This window comes from Lolium rigidum, chromosome 1 (genome assembly GCF_022539505.1).
Source record: "Lolium rigidum isolate FL_2022 chromosome 1, APGP_CSIRO_Lrig_0.1, whole genome shotgun sequence".
NCBI lineage: Eukaryota > Viridiplantae > Streptophyta > Magnoliopsida > Poales > Poaceae > Lolium > Lolium rigidum.
Window position 1 is genome coordinate 183,477,155 of NC_061508.1, and position 16,220 is coordinate 183,493,374.

Genomic DNA, 16,220 nt, shown 5'->3' on the forward strand with positions numbered 1-16,220 from the left:
TCTCATGGCATGCATGTACATATCATCTTCGCGGAGAAAAGCCACCGGGAATGATAAAGAAGCAAAAAGAAAGCAACAATCCTTAACTCAATCCACCAATCTTCACAATCAATAAAATGGCAATGCCCTTCACAGATCTCACGCTATGTACATCATTGCCTGTTAAGATAATTGATAAGAAATACTTATCGAAAAGAACACAAAAACGACAACAAAATAAAAGAGAAGAATAAGGAAAAATAAAGTTGTGTGCTTCTTGATTCAATTCGGGCTCGGGTAGTATAACAAAGCACACATTTCGCACTGTCAAAGCCAGGAAAATTAAAGAGAGAAACATATAGGACTTTTACATTGATTAATCTAGATAAAAAATAGAATCAAGTATTATCCTCGAAAATGAATAGTCAGAAGAAGTAGAATATTTTCCTAGAAACATGCTCTATTACAAGTTTACAACACCTCAGATCATCAGACACAAATTTCAGTCCCAAAAATAAATTGACCATGGCAAAATACTATATAATGTTTATGGAGGAACCGAATAACAACAATGCTGAAGAAGATACTACTTTCTTGTTTCAGCATGGTCTCAGAGCGATGTTTTCTTATTAGTACAATAATGTAACTGACTAAAATGTGAAGGAACTGAAATTGGGTGGGAATTAACTTTAGCGTCTAAGACAAAAATGAGGAAGCACCTAAAGAAACTCATTGTGAATATGAACTCGTCAGAGCTTTTGTGAACACCACAGCTAAGACAAAAATGAGGACGCACCTAAAGAATGACATGGATGCCAGCAAGGGCCTAGCAAGGAGAGCAGAGGAGATGATGGCACATACCTCAATGAAATGGTTCATCAGAAGCTCACTCTGTGGCAGATTCACCCCCTTGGAAGAACTGCCTTGCTCTCTGCTAGTGTTTCTCTTGTCTCCATCTCCATGAACACCATTGATCTGATGCTTGCTTATGGCGTCAAGCTTTGCGCAGATCTCGGCCAGCAATTGCGTCTGCGCGTCGCCTCTGGACACGCTGGTTTCGCTCGTTCTGCTGAGCTCGGTCGCGAGATTCTTTACACTGCATTTGATCTGCTCTATGCCAGCTCCCAATTCAGCAATGGTCGCGTGGTCGTTTCTAGGCTTGACGCCGTCTCGATCACCGCGCCGCCTGGACGACGAGAGCAGTTCGTCTTCCTCGGAGATTATCTCCGGCGAAGACCTTCTGCTAGATCTCGGAGGGGCGTGGGAAGCAACGCTCTCCGGTGCTTCAAACTTGTCGTGGACATTGACTGCTGGAAAAGGCATGCCACATTGCGCGGAGTAGCTCGGCACCCGCCGGAGGTGGTGAGAGGCCGACCGGTGCAGCCGCGGCGGCGCCTTGTGGCTCACGTTGGACCGCACCCACTCCTTTTCCCTCCTTATCACCTCCCCTATATCCGACACCGTCCTCGCCGGTCTAGTGTCGCCATACTCGCCGCCGGCGGCGGCACCGAGATCTGAGCACAACTCCTCGAGCCGCGCCGCCGGGAGAGAGGCGTTCCTCCCCGACATCAAGCCGTTCCTGGCCAGTCTCCTCAGCCATGGGAGGTCGAAGGCGCCATCCCCGACAGAGGCCGCTGCGTATTGGTCGTTGCTGACGCAGACGGCAAGCAGGCGCTTCTTGAGGGAGCTGATGTCCATCTCCTGGCTGAAGACGACGGCCTTGAGGAACGCCATTGAGTCTTCATCGTGCAGGATCCTCTCCTCCGCCACCCGCCGGAACTGGTCCAACTCCATCCGCACCGCCGCCTTCTCCGCCTGAAGCCGCAGGATCATGGCCAGCGCCTCGTCGGCCCCCGAGGACGCCGCCTGCCTCTCCTCCTCCAGCTCGGCCTTGAGCATCTCGACGGCAAGACTCTGCTGCCGTAGAGTCTCCCGCAGCGCGGCCATCTCGCCTTCGTGATCAACTCCGGCCATTGCGCACTGCGTTTAAATCAAGCGATAGTTAGGTCCTACCTACAAGAAGATGTATTTTTTTCCTTTCCTTCAGCCTCGGGATGACAGGAAACACTGGGCAAATCTACAGGAACAGGAACAGCAAGAAATGTCAAACCATCAGCACAGCTTTTTTGGAAAGGTTTTACAATTTTGGGGAAGGACAGCAGTACAGCTTTTGCCTAGCTCAGAGAATTAACTACTTCCAAATCTGCAGAAAAATAAAGGAGAGGATAATAATAGAGGATTTTTAAATATTTTTAGATACTAGCAAATCTTGCTTTTTAATGTGAATGGGTCATCCCACGAAAAGAGAGACGGCAAAACGAAGATTAACAAGTGGCGCACCTTGAAAGCGAAGAGACGGGGGAAATGAAGGATCAAGAACACACCACACCTAGAGGGATCTTCCTGGAGCCACAACGTCCATTCGGACCATTTCTCTCAAAGGTTAAAGTCTCAGTAATGGGCAACTTTAAAGAGTACAAGGAAAGCTAGCTGTCGTTATCATCAACAGGAAAACCGTAGGGCGAAAGAGTATCCTCCATCCATTGGGTAGTCCTACATAGTTTGTGCATCAACCATCTTCCTATCCAGTTTGATTCTTCCATTATCTAATTCAGTTGAATTAGTTCATCCCATGATCTGCCGACTTGTCGACAAAAATAAGGGAGCAATCCAAGTCAACCTGAAAAGTGGACACTCTTTGGCCAGCATGGTCCACAACTCAGTGTCTCGTGAGATGTGATAGGCTTCATTTCTTGGACGCGGAGAATGCCAGTTTTATAAACGACCGTCAAGCGCAGGCAGGGTCGAGTGGAGGTGCCGACAGCCCAGCCAAGAACAGACACGTAGAATCTCAGATCATTTTATTTTACTCGAAAAGGAGGTATATAATTTATTTAACAAAGGTCTGGCCGTGGCATACATGAAAACAATTCGAAGCCACCATGCAACATCTATCAACCCAACAACAATGAGGGAAGATTATGCTATCAGGACTTTATGCCTTAAAGCATTAAAAAAAAAACTCCGCACTAGCTAGGTATTAGAGCATCTCCAGTCGTGTACTCCAAATCGCGCCGAATTGAGCGTTTGGGGGATTTCGTGTCGGGGACGTCGCTCCCCAGCTGCGTCCCCCAAACGTCGCCCCCAAACATTAAAAATACTTCTTTTTGGCATTTTTATTTCAATTTCCACAAACTAATACATAATTGGGAACGTGGTTTACAGGAAGACACAGTTTGAAACATGGCTTTCCACAAACAATACATAGTTTGAACCATGGTGGACACAAATATAAAATTTTGCAAAAAAAACTAAACCTAACTAGGCCGTGCATCGAAGGTTTCTGTGTTCGCTGCTAAGAAAGAACACTCGAGGGCACACCCAGTCACCCAAACTGGAAAATCCAACGGGAGGATGGTGCCCTTGTTGGTTCTACCGATGAGACGAACATCCAGAAACTTTTGTGCACGTATTCGCTCAACACTCTTCATTATCAGTCGTCCTCCTCCTCGGTGATGTCGCCGTGGTAGTCCCGGGGGCAGCGCGTCTCGTCGAAGACCTTGACGCTCATGTCCCTGTCGCCGAAGTAGGAGAACATGATGATGAAGCCGGCTTTGAGGCTGTGGTGGCGCGCGAACTTCTCCCAGCCGATGTTGAGTTACATCTTGCCGCGTGCGTCGTAGATCACGTCGATGATCCACCGGTGGTAGCTGCACGAAGCCTCCCGCAGATGCATCGTGCGCGGGCGGTTGTCACCGGTGACGTACTCAACGAAGGAGTCCGGCAGCCTCTGGATGCCGCGTGGGTCGCCCTTGAGGACGAGGACGAACTCGAACAGCACGCCCGGCTCCACGTCCATCTCCGACCGTGAAGACGACGGCGTGGCAGGCGACGGCGAGCGTGACGCTCTGCCGCGGCCACGACCACGGCCGCGAGCTCGGCCTCCGCCTCTACCAGACATGGCGTCGACTCTTGTTGAGATGGTGGCGGCTAGGGTTGGAGAGAGAGGCGCTAGGGTTTGTGTGTGAGAGGGACGATGAGAGGCGGCCCTTTTTATAGGCCGAAGGGAGGCGGGGGAGCGGTGGCGCTCATTAACGCCGGCACGCAGAGCTAGGCGGAGAGAGGCGCTAGGGTTTGTGTGTGACAGGGACGATGAGAGGCGGCCCTTTTTATAGGCCGGAGGGAGGCGGGAGAGCGGTGGCGCTCATTAACGCCGGCACGCAAAGCTAGACGCGTCGCTGCGCCTCTGCGGGAACTGCATCATCGCTGCGCGCCAATAACTTCTGTCGCGAGGTAGGCGACAGTTAGGTCAAAATTTATTGTGCCGCTGACAGGTCGGCCCCGCCACTCCCCGCCTCGCTTTTCGGTGTGTCCAGCGTCCCCGGTGCGTCCCCTGTGGGGTGGGGACGGGATCGGGACGCCGGACACCGTATCGGGGCGCGCTGGACAAAATTGGGCTTTGGGGGACGCGGCTGGAACCGTTTTTTGATCCGGCGCGCTCCAAATTGTTTTGGGGGACGTGACTGGAGATGGTCTTAGGGGCATCACTGAGACACCCTATGGCAAAGCGGGGCACACATCCGAGTCCATCAAACCCTCAGCGAGTACCTCATGCACACGCTCTAGAGGTCGTCACCGTCCTCGAACCACCGAGCTATCTTCAAGGCATTGATCTGCATGGTTTTTGCCAGTCATGTCGTCGGGGTCGCCTTGGTACCGGACAATACCCCAGTCATGCACGATTCCATCATGTCACATCCATCACCAAGACTATATTGCGCCATACCGCCGAGACCTGTCTTCGTTGGTGTGGTAGTTGCAACACCACTTCGCCTCTACTTTTAGAACTCGCCATTCAACCTCTGAATTAAATTCAATCCTAAGTGTCGATGGAGTCATTCATTATAAATGGAGGATCTAGGTAGGCACCACTACAACACATACTCCAAGCTATGCACTACGCAGGAATTGGCGGGCACTCAGGCGTTCAAGAGACATATTACCACATCAACGGCCATTTTGCTTGGCCACATATGAAGTGCTGAATATATAAGCAAATGGTCATATGATTTAATCTGAATAAACAATAGAATAAACATTATCATAAAAATAGTAATTAAACTAACCGTGCAGACTAACATAATATATAGATGAATAGGTTATATTAAATAGAATAAACCGATCACATCACCTCCAAACACTAGAATAGGTAATTCTAGCAAGATCTGAAAGAGAGAAGACATGATCACATACGATGCAGATAGAGCAGCAGCAACGTTTGCGTCAGTGTTGACACCCTTCTCATCGAAGAGGTTGTTGATGTCCGGGAAGAAGCCGTCGGACAACGTGATGATGCCAGTAGTCGCGTCGGAGCGCTTCCCAAAAATATGATCGCCCCTCACACGTAGATGTCTACAAGAGGTGGGGTTTAGGAGGCCTACTGTCCCGCCCTTCTACGTACTCCAAAAGATAGGATGGAGAAGACGTGGGTGGCAATGCAAGGTCCTGGAGATATGCAATTACATGTAGCATACCAGCTATGGTTGGCATCTGAGTTCGTATGGTGCTGGTCGGGTAGAACAGGACGCAACCGTACTCCAAGCCAACACAGCCCACAATCCAGAAAATCTTGAAATGGCTGATAACGTGTCTGCTAATCACTCACAAATTAATTCCGAACAACAAAAACATGAACAACATGCATGGTACGAGCTCAGCTCATTCTCGCAAACCGCGGCACGTTGTGATGAGGCAGGCAAAGAAGGAGGAGGAGTGCGCGAGGGCTTCTTATCTACTCACACCTTAGAGGGTGTAGCAAAGCTCACCTTATAAACCAGTCTAACACTCTCTCAACTCTAAACTCCCACCTAGTGAAGCCATGCACGAATGGGTCAATGAGAATTTCAAAATATGTATTGGCTATGTGTCTAAGGCCCAACGGAAAATCCCAAAAATCCTCCAAAAAGTCTCGTAACCACATAAATTAATATTATTTTAGAATAGTGATAATACACCGGTGCGTGATGGAGATTGTTAAGTTGAACTTTCACTAGGTACTTTATATTACGCTAGTTCGAAACTTGAGTAGTGGACTGTCCCTTGAACTACAAGTTCTCTGCACACTAATTTCACACAAAGTCTAGGCCAATACTGGATTGTCGTAGGGTTTTCCACGGTTTGGAGCTTATAGATCATACTTCAAGGCCTTTCATGATTTTATTAGAGAGCACCTAGATCTCATGAACTGCACGTTTCACAATTAGACTCTTCTTGGAAATATTTTTTGCGGGACAACATCTCTGCTTAAATAAGCCAATAAAACACATTAAGATAAATATCAACCTGCCATGCATATTAATTTAGGGATACTCTCCTCCTAGCCGACCAACAGTTTGTCCCATAACTCTAATTCATGGGATCTTCGATCACATATAGTAGGTTATCATCCTGGACAACTCATAGCGTGGGTCTCAAACCCATCTTCCTTGATGCATTATCTATCACATTACGTGGTAAACCCTTTGTGAATGGACCAGTTGAATTCTTAGACGTTTGGATATGGTCTAACACAATAACTCTGGAGTTTCTTTTTTTTTGGCATATTTCAATCTCCTCTTCAAAGACCTTGATGACTACATAATATCCTTAGAATTGTTAACTTTGATGATCACAATTTGTTTTTCATTATTCATTAGGATAACGGGGATTTATTTGTCAACCACATGTATTTCCACAATATCTCATGAAGCCACTCAACAGTGCTCGTGTTTAGTGTTCTGAGTTATGATTTCATCGTTGATCTTGTTAAGATGGTCTTCTTGCAAGACTTTTAAAAAAAATGCCACCACCAAGTGTATACCAATAACCACTTATGGCCTTAATCTCATGAGAATTTGTTATCCAATTTGAGTCACTATAACCCTCAAGTTCCTTTGGATACCCAGTATAATGAATACCATACCTCCCAGTGCATTTTAATAGCACAAAACTACCTCAAGAGCGTCTCAATGAGCATCTCCATGAGTTGATAGAAATTGGCTAAGTTTGCTTATAGCGAAAGAAATGGCAGACCTCATAGCGTTGCCTAAATACATAAGAGAGCTAGTGATTTGAGAATATCTCAATCGATATCTAGCAATCCATCAATTCTTTCGAAGTAGCACACTGGGATCATAAGGTGTTGAAGAAAACTTGTTGCCCCTATACCCGAAACGACTCAATATGTTTTCCATATAATGGGATTGAAACTATGTAATTCCACCATTGTCATCCTTCAACACCTTGATGTTTAATATTACATAATCTACTCCTAGGTCCTTCATCTCAAAGTAACAAGACATGAACCGTTTGACCTCTTTGATGACATCAAGGTTGGTCCCAAGTATGAAAATATCATCGACATACAGACATAAATTAACTCATTAGCCTCCACCATGGCGATAGTACACACATGTTAGCTTCGTTTACAATAAAACCCTTAGCGGTTAAAGTTCTTTCAGACTTCTCGTGCCATTGCTTAGGGGCTTGATTAATACCATACAAATTCATTGGGTTGCTCCATGTAAATTTCCTCATCTAGCTTTCCATTTAGGAAATTTGTCTTAACGTCTATTTAATGAACGAAAAGACCATGTGAAGCAGCCAAGGAAAGTAGTACTCGAATAGTAGTCAGTCTGGTTATAGGTGAGTATGTATCAAAAAATCTTCGTCTTAATTTTTAGTATAACCGTTGACCACAATTCATGCCTTATACTTTTCAATATTACCATTGGGCCTAAGATTTTTCGTGAATACCCACTTAAATCCTGTATGTTTGCATCCAGAACGACGATCAGTAACCTTCCAAGTTACATTATCTAAGATGAAATCCATATCACTACATACAACTTCATTCAATTAGTCGGCATCGATCTCGAGATGCATTGCTTCTAAAATATAAATAGGAGTATCTACATCAGTGGGTTTGGGAATTGTAATTAATTCCTAACTAGATAAATTAGGCATCTCCCTGATTTAATTAGCTAGACAGAACTTTCCTCTGACATATCTCCTCAAAGAAAATCCAATCATTTGATTTCATAATTGTATCAACATACATGTCATATATCGCATATGGTACTATTAAAAATCTATAGCCAATGCTATCAAATGCATATCCTAGAAAAATATAATCCATGATTTTTGGTTCAAGTTTGCGCTTTTTGGATATTGACATGTTGACTTTCAACAAACAACCCCAAGTCCGGAAGCAAGTTATTGACTACACTGCCATTCCTAAAGTTAAATACCCTAAGATACAAATACCCCGTTGCTCAACGCTAAAGTTCAGAAAATTGACTAGCATGCCCATTTTCATCTTCAATCGATAACGTGGCTAGTCTATTGCAAAAACTAACTTCATGTTCAGCTGGTCCCCACAATTCCCAGAAATGGACACGGCATCTTCCTTTGGTCGCCGGTGAGTGATACATCTCAAACGTATCTATAATTTTTATGCTCCATGTTTGTTTTACACCAATTCATATATGTTTTACTTACATTTTGTACTTTTACATGATTTCCAGCACTAAACTATTAACAAGATGCCACAGTGCAAGTTCCCTATTTTCTGATGTTTTTATATTTCAGAAAAGTTGTACAGGAAATATTCTCGGAATTGGACGAAACAAAAGCCGAAGTCAATATTTTACCGAAACAAAGACGGAGTCCGAAGTGGGGTCGAAGAGGCGCAGCAGGGCGCCCAAACCACCCCTAGGCGCGGCCTAGACCTGGTTCGCGCCTAGGGTAGGTGTGGGGCCAGCAGGAACCCCACCAACCTAAATATTCCGCCTATATAAAGCCTTCAACAAGAAAACCCTGAATATACAAGCCTCCGTCGACGAAAAGTTCCGTCGCTGCCGCCATCGTCCAGAAAAGTTTCAGGGGTCACAAGTTCCTGTTCCGGCACCCTACCGGGACAGGGATTGACCCCCGGAGCCATCTCCATCGACTCCACCGCCTCCACTTCGACTCCATGATGGTTTGTGGTAGTTCCCCCATGGACTACGGGTTCTCGGTTGTAGCTAGTTGGTACTCTCTCCCATGTACTTCAATACAATAATCTCATGAGTTGCCTTACATGATTGAGATCCATATGATGTAATCGGTGTTGTGTTTGTTGGGGTTCGATAAATTATGGAATTGTGATCAGATTGTTCATCATATTATCATACTACTGTTATTTAAGATCTTGCATGCTCTCCGGTACTTGTAGTAACCTTGATCAAGTAGTTGCATGTATCTTCAAGCGGGAGTATTTATGCTCAATAGTAGGTTCATACCTCTAGTTTTCTGGAAGAGTGACGTTTAACTTCTAAGATTGTAGATGTGCTGTTGCTACTAGGGAGAAAACAACAATGTTTTATCTAAGGATGATTCTATTGTTTACTTTACATACATTGCTTAATGCGATAGTCTGTTGCTTGCAACTTAATAGTGGAATGAGTTCGGATGATAACCTGAAGGTGGATTATTAGTCATAAATGCAGTTGGGTCTATGTATTATGTTGTAATGCCCACTTAAATACTACAGTAAATTTTATCTAATCATAGCATGCATTTTCATGCCCTCACAATTATCAATTTCCCAACTATAATTTTTCACCCAACACATGTTATTTGGAGAGTTACCACTAGTGTAGATAGCTGGGAACTCCGGTCCTTCTGTCATTATCATTGCTCTACAGTCAACTCCGCACCTGAATACTTTCGGGTGCCATCTCCTCTGTGCTATTGCCGCTGTGTTAGTATTGTCATTGCTCACATGTTACTGCTTATTTAACATCACCCTTGTTACTAGTGCTTTTCCAGGTGCAGCTGAATTGACAACTCCGCTGCTAAGGCTTATAAGTATTCTTTACATTCCCTTGTGTCGAATCAATAAATTTGGGTTTTACTTCCCTCGAAGACTGTTGTGATCCCCTATACTTGTGGGTCATCAAGACTATTTTCTGGCGCCGTTGCCGGGGAGGCATAGCTCTACTCATAAGTTCACCTGGGGAGTACACTTTACTTGTCTCTCTATTTTTATTTTCTTTCATTTTGTTTTGTATAGTTTATTTGTGCTTAGTTTATTTCTGTTTAGTTGTGTTCTGTTTAGTTTACTTTTGTCTAGTTTATTTTTGTCTAGTTTTATTTTTCTTATATATCCGAAAATCCATAAAAATTTGAAAAACCGAAAATCTAAAAAACTATTGTTATGGAAGAACCTGCTAGACCCTCTAAGGAGCAATTTATAAAGTATAGAGAATCATATAAGGGTAAAGTCATGAGAGCCGTGTTAAAAAAGTTGGATCTAATTGCTAAAATTTTGCTTAAACGCCATGATATAAATTGTTGCTCTGAACAAGATACTAAACATCTTAAATTCCAATGTGGCTTTAGTAAATAAGTTTTAATTGGGAACTATCATTGGAATAACTATATTCATCTGGGATTTGAAGAAGTAGAACAATTTGTTTTGTTTATGGGAGGTTATGAAATAGAATCCTTCATGTCTGAAAATTATGAAACCTGTGTTGCTTGTAAAGACCTTAAAGAATATGTCTCTTCTATCCTTGATTATTACATAGAAAATTTCAGTAATAATTGTTATATCATTGATTATAAAGAGAGACTCGGTCATGCACAAGAATGTATCCACAATTTGCAGGAACCTGTGGAAGAAGAAATGGCTGAACCTGAAAGCTCATTACATGAAAAAGAGGAGGAGAGTGATGAACAAAAGGAGGAATGATGGATTAGCTACCCATGCCTACCTTCTAATGAGAGTAACTCTTTATCCCTTACAATATTTGATTGTCCTTTATGCTTACCAAAGGAGGATGAATGTTATGTTCCTGTGGATTCTCTTGAGATATCTACTATTAGTAAAACTTGTGATAATAATTATTCTCCTGGTATTATGATAATCCATGCTATTTTAATAAATCTTATGATAATCCTGTATTTGTGCCTAATTTCGAGATGCATGGTACTAAAGCGTTTTGCTTAGAAAATGTGTATGATAAAGCTCTAGATGATGGTCCTATATTGGTTGATAATATTAATTGTACTACTATTGAAAATGAGATTGGAGGGGTCTTGACTTTATCTTGGAGCCCCATACCTCTTGAGAATGATCAATCATCTTGTTATAAAATTGTTAAAAGTGGGTTTGAATGTTTTAATCCCACTAGTTTTGAGCTTGATAAAAATTATGTGTTTGTAGATCATGAAAAGCATGCTTTATGTGATAGTTATATTGTTGAGTTTATTCATGATGCTACTGAAAACTATTATGAGATAGGAAAATATGGTTGTAGAAGTTTTCATGGTACAAAAACACCTCTCTATATGCTGAAAGTTTTGAAGTTACTCTTATTTTATCTTCCCATGCTTGTCACTTTGTTCTTTGTGAATTTATTTATGTACAAGATTTCTATGAATAGGAAGTGGGTTAGACTTAAATGTGCTTTATATTTGCTCCTTGATTCTCCGTTTTTCTTCAATTCATATTACTTATGTGAGCATCTTCTCAAATTACTGAGCCTAGCTTAAAGTCATTAAAGAAAAGCGCTTATGGGAGACAACCCATTATTTTATTTATGTAATTTTTATTTTATGTTGAGTTTTGGAAGTTATTACCTATTTAATAACCTCTCCTTATGATTTTTATTTCATTTCTATGCTAAGAATAGCCTCTAATAGGAAGAAAGTAAGATTTGGGAAAGTTGCTGTCCTGAAAACAGATTATGTGTTGTCACCATAAAATTCGTATAAATAGCCAGAGCGAAATTTTGAGCTGAAAATTTTTGTGTATATGCCCCAGGTTATTATCTAACTTTAGTTAGTTAAACACTTTTTGAGCTGAGCAACAGAAGATTTTCGTAAAAATCAATCTTTACCATATGTTCTGCTTAGACAGATTTCTATCACCATTTGCATTTGCCGTTTGATCTCTTTCTTATTTTTTGAGTTCTTTTGAGAGAATGAGATTTTCAAAGAAATTTCTACAGTAGCTAAATGTTTGAATGGATGTCTGATTTATGTTAGAACTGAACCAAGTGGATTCTTTATTTTGATTACACTAATGCTGCTAATAAGAATTGTGTGAAATTTTGTATGAAGGAAGTTTTCAAGTGTAGGGAGAGAAGAATGATGTGATGAGATGAAGTATGGACAAAAGCTAAAGCTTGGGGATGCCCATTTCACCCCAAGACATATTAAAGAGGTACAAGCGTCAAAGCTTGGGGATGCCCAAGGCATCCCCTTCTTCATCAACAAAGTATCAGGTCATCTTTTAACACGCTATATTTTTATTGCTTCATATGTTATGTGTTGTTCTTGGAGCGTCTTTGTTTGTGTTTTTAGTTTTCTTTTGTTTGTTTTCTTTAGAATATGGTTCTACCCCAACATATTTGTTCTGGAGATAGACACACTCCGTTTTCATTGCATAGAACACTCTAGTTTTCACTTTTATTGTTCTGCGGGTGTTCTAGTTTTCTGGTACTGCGTTTAGCTCTTGGTTTTCGATTCTTATTTTGTTCAGAGCTCGTTAGTATTCTTTATTTATGTATTATTATCTCTCTGGTCCATATTGATTTTCATCTCTGAGAGCTATTTCAAATAAGTTGATTGGTGTTGGAGACGAGTAAAAAGTTTCATGTCTGTAGTGATGCAAAAGGAAGCTTGTCTAGACTGTGGCATAGACTTTGGCATGTCATGTTAGATATTATTTTAATCATATGATTATTAATTATTGTTGTAGCATGACTTGTCTCAAATATCTGAGAGTTCTTAATGCACCATTGAAAGAATAATGTGTTGTTTCCATCATACAAAAGCATAGTATTGTGGTATTCTCCTTTAATGCTGTTATTGGGTCGACTTGGCACATGCTTACACCATGTTATGACTACAAACAAGTCACTAAATCCTCTATGATCATTTATTTTTTGACTTTTAATATCACTTTATGCTTTGATTAATAATGTTTTGTCGCTATGCATGATTATGACCATTATTGCTCTCTTAGTTGGTCACTCCCAGTCTTTTGCTAGCCTTCACCTGTACTGAGTATGAGCTCAACTCGTGCATCCAACTACCAAAAACCAAAGTGCCAATTGTGTCCACCATATCTACCTATATGTGGTATTTCACCGCCAGTCCAAAGTAAATTTCTTGTGTGTTGCCTTTAAGACTTCAAAATACTTACATGTTTTGTGTTTTATTTTAACTCATGAGGAAGTATTGAATGGTTTATTGTGTTTTCATGACTTCACACCTTTACTAAGCATGAATAATGTGCTAAAGTCCCTTAATATTGCAAAAAGAGCAAGGCAACTAGGTGCCCATCCCAAACAAATTATAAAATAAACAAATAAGAAAATAAACAAATAAATGCTCCGCACATTATGTACTGGAGAGATCCTAAATAATGGTGTCCAATGGAGAACTACATGGGAGCCGCTCTTGAGGTCACTATATGAAAGGATGATAGATTGTTTGATGCCATTCGTTGACATAGACATGCATACCTCTCAAAATACATATTTTCAACACTCCTATTGCTTTCAAAATAAAAAGCTCTAGCACATGAGTGATCCCTGCTTCCGTCTGCGTAGGGCCTTTCTTTTACTTTTATGTTGAGTCTTCATCTTCTTGTTTTATGCACCACTAAGAGAGCGTAGTTGTCATTCTGAGTATAATGTGCATAGTGACAAGGGATTAACTGTCAATGCCTACAGATTGTAGACTTAGGGTTTCGCGGAAAGTAGAGGGAAAGTAGATCTTGAAGGTTCAGCCGGAAAAGGCGCTCGACTATGGAAACTAGGGTGTATGTTGACAATGGATTCGATCCTTTCTCCTCCCCTCGGCTCCCCTTTATATAGGAGGGAGAGCCGAGGGTTCTCTTGTCGTACAAGTTACAAACTCCGGGAGACTATCCGAGTCTTTCCGTACAATTATATGACTCATGATTCCTAATATAACTCTATCTTCCATATTGGCGTTCGCTGGACTTCTGGGCCTTGAAAACTTCGGGGCGTGGGCCTCCAAATATCCACGGGTACCTTATTCGGCAGGCCCATTCGGGATGCCTATGTCACATAGTCCCAAAATTTATTATTGATTGATTCATGATTATGACTATTGCTTGTTCCCAAATTATTTGTATATAGTCACCCTCTAAACTTTAAAGGTGTCCTGGCATTTATGTTTTGATGGGATTCGTAGCATAGAAAACAAAAACGAATAACAAGCCAAGATCTAATCTAGTAGATGGTAGCAACGAGATGTATGTGAGACTAACCCTCGAAGATTCCAAAGCCTACGAGATTAGATCTCGTGGTTGATGTAGTCGATCACTTGCCGCTTTCAAAAGCGCGTAGACGATCTTGACGGTGCCACAATTGGGCAGCACCTCCGCACTCGGTCACACGTTCGGTGTTGATGAAGACGTAGTTCTCCCCATTCCAGTGGGCAGAGGATTTAGTAGATCCTCCTCGGAATCCCGCCAGCATGACGGCGTGGTGACGGTGGTGGTGGATATCTCCGGCAGACCTTCACCGTAAGCGCTGCGGGAGAAGAAGGAGGAGGGAGTAACTAGGGTTTCGGAGAGGGGTGCTCTTGGGCGCTGGCCTTGGTGCCCCTTGGGTGGTGCGGCCAAGTGTGGCCAGCCCCCTCCCTCTCCCCCTCATTATATAGGTGGACCCCCCCAGGGTTTTCCCAAAATCCGAATAAGAGTCCAACTCAAAAACTTCCATATTGGTGAAACGTAGGTCAAGTGGGATTGCTCCCTTTCCTAGCTTCATGGCCGGCCAACTAGGTGGAGTCCACCATGGACTCCACCTTCCCACTTGGTGGGTTGGCTAGGGTTGGTGGAGTCCCTCCGGGACTCCTCCTTCCATAGTGATTTATTCCGGATAATTCTAGAAACTTCTACAACCTTCCATAAATTCATCGGACCATTCCCAAACTTGGAATGTGACTTCCTATATGAGAATCTTTATTCTCCGGACCATTCCGGAACTCCTCGTGATGTCCTGGATCCCATCCGAGACTCCGAACAACATCCGAACTCCATTCCATATTCCATATCTACTTATAACGACATCAAACCTTAAGTGTGTCACCCTACGGTTCGAGAACTATGCGGACATGATCGAGACTCCTCTCCGATCAATAACTAATAGCGGGACCTGGATATCCATAATAGCTCCCACATATTCAACGATGACTTCGTGATCAAAAGAACCATTTACATAAAATAACAATTCCCTTTGTCTCGCGATATTTTACTTATCCGAAGTTTGATCGTCGGTATCTCCATACCTAGTTCAACCTCGTTACCGATAAGTACTCTTTACTCGTACCGTGGTATGATATCCCTTATGAACCAGTCACATGCTTGCAAGCTAATTAGATATCATTCCACCGAGAGGGCCCAGAGTATATCTATCCGTCATCGGGATGGACAAATCCCACTATTGATCCATATGCCTCAACTCATACTTTCCGAATACTTAATCCCATCTTTATAACCACCCATTTACGCAGTGGCGTTTGATGTAATCAAAGTACCCTTCTGGTATAAGTGATTTACATGATCTCATGGTCAAAGGACTAGGTTACTATGTATCTGAAAGCTTATAGCAAGTTGAACTTAATGACTTGATCTCATGCTATGCTTACTATGGGTGTGTCCATCACATCATTCACCTAATGATATGATCTTGTTATTAATAACATCCTATGTTCATGATCAAGAAACCATGATCGTCTATTAATCAACAAGCTAGTTAAAAAGGAGGCTTACTAGGGACTCTGGTTGTTTACACAACACACATGTATCAATGTTTCCGGTTAATACAATTATAGCATGGAGTGTGAACATTTATCATGAACACTAAGATATAACAATAACTATTTTATTATTGCCTCTCGGGCATATCTCCAACAGTCTCCCACTTGCATTAGAGTCAATAATCTAGTTTACATTTGTAAAGATATAACACCTTGGCCTTCTGGTGCTTATCATGTTTTGCCCGCGGGAGAGGTTTCAGTCAACGGATCTGACATGCTCTGAAACGTATGTATTTTGCAATTCATTTGCGTCTCAACACATCACTCATTTTCCAAATGAGTCGGCATTAATCATATATGTTCAGTCTTCTGGTGGAACCTTAATTCCGCGGTCTGAAATATGTCACTAATATTGTCAC

The 16,220-nt window shown here is 42.3% G+C and overlaps 1 protein-coding gene across 1 annotated transcript; it reads right to left on the reverse strand.

The window, feature by feature from the left end:
* Positions 1–533: 533 nt before the first annotated feature.
* LOC124653623 lies at positions 534–1,953 on the reverse strand. The gene has a single exon (XM_047192690.1). It carries the CDS (start codon positions 1,951–1,953, stop codon positions 709–711), a length of 1,245 nt encoding a protein of 414 aa, XP_047048646.1. The 3' UTR covers positions 534–708.
* Positions 1,954–16,220: the final 14,267 nt, after the last annotated feature.